Here is a 4,963-nt window from a genome sequence, read left to right on the forward strand (position 1 = left end):
CTAGGTAAAAATGTAACCTACACATCCATATAGCCATGTTACCGCCTTCATCGCACACCATTACCCAGGAGAGATGATTCCATGCACTGTACAATGTATACTTTTAAGGGTCAAAGCATACCTTGTAGACCACTGCAATATATCAGACACCAACAGAATTTCTTGGGCTAATTTTCAATGATTTAGCTGAATTTCATTCAATTAGTGGGTGGTGCCTTGTTTGTTCAAGGGAGCACCTGTAAAACATCTTTTGTTCTGCAGCTCCAATGGTGCTGAAGTCTATCCTAAGCACAGTGGTTAGCTCCCATGGCAGAAAACCCCGGGTATTCTTGCCATTTCAGACCTGTGAAAGGGATCGTGGTGAGAAACTTATGTTAAAGGCAGAACCCACTTCTGCAAGATTACTCCTACTAAAACAGCAGAGGCCCAGACCTCCTAGGAAGGAGAGATTTGGAGACGGCATGAAGGCTGGAAGTGCGAGACAAACAGCAAAATTGGGACAGGCTCTATGTTTTAAGTATAATTTTCTAAAATATCTGTAGAGGGAAAGGACCTACTGTACTTACAAACGTAGTTGGTGCTATGTAAATAGGTGCCCAAACTTCAAGTGTCTTTTGTTCTTAAGATGTCTTGGAACACTTTGAATTGGTCAGTGTGTTTAACCGTGACTAGGTCTGTAAATAAGTGCTCCCTTATAATAAGGTTCAGGTGACATTTTTAGTGTAATTTGACAGCATATAACCTGCTTTCAAGTCTTCTGCTCAAGTGAAACTGTAAAGAAACCCTTTCTCTTATCAAACCAGTGCTAAATACCATCAGCTGCACAAGTTAGACACCGTAGTGCCAGACTCACCTGACAAAGCTTAACCAGTTCTACTGATGGCAAAGCGACACCTGACCCATGTTCATACCTAGAGGGGAACATCTGGGAATGCAGAAAAAAAACCCACCCAAAGCAAAAGAAACAAAGCAAAGAGTCTTAGCCTGATCTGCAAACAGGATAGTACTGCATGCTCTGCATGAGCTGCTCCCTGATGGGCAATGTTGCTCTGCAGAGACAAATGAAGGACTTGCTGTTTACTCCCCTTGGTATTTTGTGCTCCTTACATTTCTACTCGAATCCTAGACAGACTTCTTTTGTCTAAAAGGCTGTTTGTTTGGTTTTGACCATTGAGAACATGTGATTCTTGTCTCTAGCTATTAACCAGATGTCCAGCCAAAATCAATTGCCCAGCAGACACCTACCATTACCTGAAAGTCAAGACCTCAATAAATATTACCAGGCTCATTGTGCTGGTGACAGATTCTGCTGGTTGTTTTATGTTACAGTTGAACAGTTTAGACATTGCATTTGTATATATTTGTAGTCAGCCTCGGAGAGGCCGTCTCATGATCAGAGCAGGAGCAGGCAGCCTGCAGACTCAAGACGTACTTCCAACATGACCACGGCGGGTGTTTTTGTGCTACTCTCCTTTGTGCTTTGCTGCTTCCCAGGTGAGTAACTTTAATGGCACCACAGAGGCTTCATGTCTGAGTCCTGGCTGTCTTTAAAAAGATAAGATAGTGACTTCAAAGGGCGAAAATCTTCTACAAAGAGCTAGGATGCCCTGGTGCTTTGGCATCACATAAGATGTGGGAGCAGATTTCAGGACAGTCTTAAATGGATCACTGTTGTAACTGGTTGTCTGTCATAAATATAAATAACTGCAGATGGAGTTCTGTGCTGGTAACTAGTGCTTTTATGCTTTTTACGCTGTTGTTTTAACACTGTTACACTGCTTACACTTGTTCTACAATTACAGAAAGTGGATAAATGCTTGAAACAAGGCTGTAACAAGGTGGTCAGACCTTCAGTAACCGGTCACAAAAATATTGCAATGGCACAAGCAAGTTCTTTTCAGGAGTCTGGCAACTTTCCTGCAATACTTTTTCCGCTAATGGAGAAACAAGAGATGAAAACAAGCCAGGGTCTGATGTTATCATTGCATATTTCCATCTGATGAAATTATAAAGTCAAAGGCAATTTTTTTTTTACACTCAGCTTCTTTAAAATGCATAAGCTTGACAACAGATGCTGTATGTATTTGCTTATCCTGTAGGTGACTATTTGCATTTACATTTGTCTGTATTGACTCAGGTTTCTTTTCAGATATCTAACAGTAGCTCTTTAGGGTCAAAATGGGCGTGTAAAAAGATAAGGAAGGAAAGTTATTCTACTTTCTATTAAAACGTCTACTTATCTTGAAATACAAAACCTATTCAAAAACATGTTTCATCACAGCCAGCAATAAGCAGTGCTATTATACTTATCAACAGAGAAAAGAAAAAAATCATACATAGTTTATTTAGCTCAGGAAACCAATCACTGGAAATTAATTTGGTCTTGCATATAGGAATTTCACATCCAGATTTCCAGCTTTAACTGAGGTCTTATCATATTGGCTTTGTTTCACACTTTCTGCCTCTCTCTTCTTTTCCAGACGCTGCCTTTGGGGTTGAGGTGAGTGGAAGATTTCTTTCGGTCACTTTTCTCAGGTATGTGGCTTGTTCAGTTATAGACATAACTGAAGGAACTGGAAAATCCTCAGGACTGCAAATGCTTATCTGTTTTTCAGTTAGTGTGAAATTAGTATCATTGTAATCAGATTCCACAGTATAAGACATTAAATTATACTGTCCTTGGCTCTATATCTATGCTGTATGTTAATAGTGTAGTAGTAGTAACAATATAAAATTTTTTATTAATTCATTTTTCACCAACTTTAAACTGGTCTAAGCTTTAAGCTGGGCCATATATAACTGTGTCTAAAAGGACAGCAATAAGCTGTGGTATCAGAAACTACCTGAAGGCAGCCTACTGGAAGAATAAAATATGACCAAGGTACTCCAGATTCCATGCACCATGTCATTAGCCTTGCTCCTCTGAAAAAAAACCAACCCAAACATTATCAGTGCTTTGATAATGAAAGAGTAATAACAGAAGTGCACTGGAGATGCCAGAAGAATATAAGAATGACAGAGCAACAGATAGCCTTAATAAAAGGATGCCAAGTAAGCATGAGAGTCTACCACTGATTTACTTCATCTGAGGAGCTGTATGGCTGTAGCCCTCTCCTCCTCCTCCTTTTCTGCTGTGTAGGAAGGTCTCTGCAGGAGGTCTCTGCAATCTGTTACCAGATTGACCCACCAGCACAAGTTAGCGCAGTGGTAGTGAAAAACCCAGTGCAGCTTGTATTTAGTCACTGTCTTGTGCAAAATGAGAGTGGTGAACGTAAAATGTCTTCTCCACCCTGTTGCTGTACGTTCCTTTGGCAGGTGGACTGCAGTACGTACCCCAACACTACAAATGAGGAAGGCAAAGAGGTGTTGGTCTGCGCCAAGATCCTTAGCCCCATCTGCGGTACTGATGGAGTCACCTACAGTAATGAGTGCCTGCTCTGTGCCCACAACATGTATGTACTGCATAGGCAGCAATGCTTAGGTCTTCTGGCAGCACCATTTTTTAACAAACAGTGATCTGTCATATGTCACTAATGTCAGTTCCTTCAAAATGAGCTTGGGTATCACTACATGGCACTCCATTGCCTAGACATTGCTTTAGTCACCATGTCTCTCTCTTGCTGGTGTAATTCATTCTCATTTTTCTCTCCAGCTCAAGGACCAGCCAGATGGCAGCCCACAGGGCACATCACGGCAAAGTGGAGCAAAAGGATGGAGAGATGCTCTGCTCTGATCTGCCTCAAATGGTCCTAAAGCTCTTGGGGTCTTTATGTACCTGACAGCCACTCAGTGCTAGCTGGTCAGGGAGGATGGCACTACCTTCTCAAAAAATATCTATGTATATAAGCCTGACTGATAAAGAGTCAGCTTTCTCTTGTATCGGTTACGTATTTCCAGAACCTAGGCTGTAGGAAGGCTTCTTTTTGAACTTCCTAATATTTGTCTTTCTCTTTCCAGAGAAAATGGAACCAATGTTGGCAAAGACCACGATGGAAAATGCAAGGAAGCTGTCCCTGTAAGTGAAACCAAGGGCAAAATAAGAGGCATGTCCCACTTCTCAGTGGCCAGAGCTGCTTGACTCCTCCAAGAAAGAATTCAAACACTAAATAAGAGGATATATGAGATGTCAGAATCTTGCATTGGTCATCTGCAAGTGAATTGTCATCATAGTGACACAGAGAAAAACATTTTTCCTGCTGTGGTGGTATCCTAGGTGGCCAGACAGACACACTCACCAGATCTACTTGCTTCCTGTAAGTAAGCCTTCACCAGTGCTTTGTTGTGTGTTCCCCCAGCAGGTGGACTGCAGTAGGTATCCCAACACAACAGACGAGGAAGGTAAAGTGGTGTTGCTCTGCAACAAAGATGTCAGCCCCATCTGTGGGACTGATGGGGTCACCTACGACAACGAGTGCCTGCTGTGTGCCCATAACCTGTGAGTACTGCATATGCAGAGCTATCCTGTGAGGGACAACGAGTGCTTAGCACTCCTGGCAACTGCTTTTCTGAATATCAGGACTTCCACCAAGGCTGTTTCTCTAAGTTCTTGGACTTTGACCCTCTTCTTTCCCTGGTAACTAGACGCTGTTTTCCTTTGTGAGTAGAAAGAAAAGTGCCTTTGATCTAGAGAGAGAAGTAGGGGGCTGGGTGGGGATCTAACACAGGACAGAATGCTTCTCTTTACTAACTTAAAAGGGTCCATGTGGCAGATGTTGCCTTGCAACTGACCTAAGGTGCATCTACATTGTCACACAACCTACCTCCTCATTCACCCTAACACCCTGGACACTCCCTTGTCCTTTGCATTATGCTATAAACCAGCACTCTGGCAGGCTGTGACACCACCTGCACTGGTATCTAGAGCCATGTGGACACAAACTAATTTGGATGTCTCCTGTATCCTGTCTGTTACACCTGAAGCTGATCGGCATGCCGTAGTATGGGAAACAAACAAGAGGAATTG

General features: G+C 42.4%; 1 protein-coding gene across 1 annotated transcript; it reads left to right on the forward strand.

The window, feature by feature from the left end:
- Nucleotides 1-1,439: 1,439 nt before the first annotated feature.
- On the forward strand, nt 1,440-4,439 carry SPINK6 (serine peptidase inhibitor, Kazal type 6). Its single transcript, XM_010018137.1, has 5 exons — nt 1,440-1,494; nt 2,481-2,500; nt 3,316-3,452; nt 3,958-4,015; nt 4,299-4,439. Exons 1-5 carry the CDS (start codon nt 1,440-1,442, stop codon nt 4,437-4,439), a joined length of 411 nt encoding a protein of 136 aa, XP_010016439.1.
- Nucleotides 4,440-4,963: the final 524 nt, after the last annotated feature.

The sequence above is a fragment of the Nestor notabilis genome, unplaced genomic scaffold (genome assembly GCF_000696875.1).
Source record: "Nestor notabilis isolate BGI_N333 unplaced genomic scaffold, ASM69687v1 scaffold9757, whole genome shotgun sequence".
Lineage (NCBI taxonomy): Eukaryota > Metazoa > Chordata > Aves > Psittaciformes > Psittacidae > Nestor > Nestor notabilis.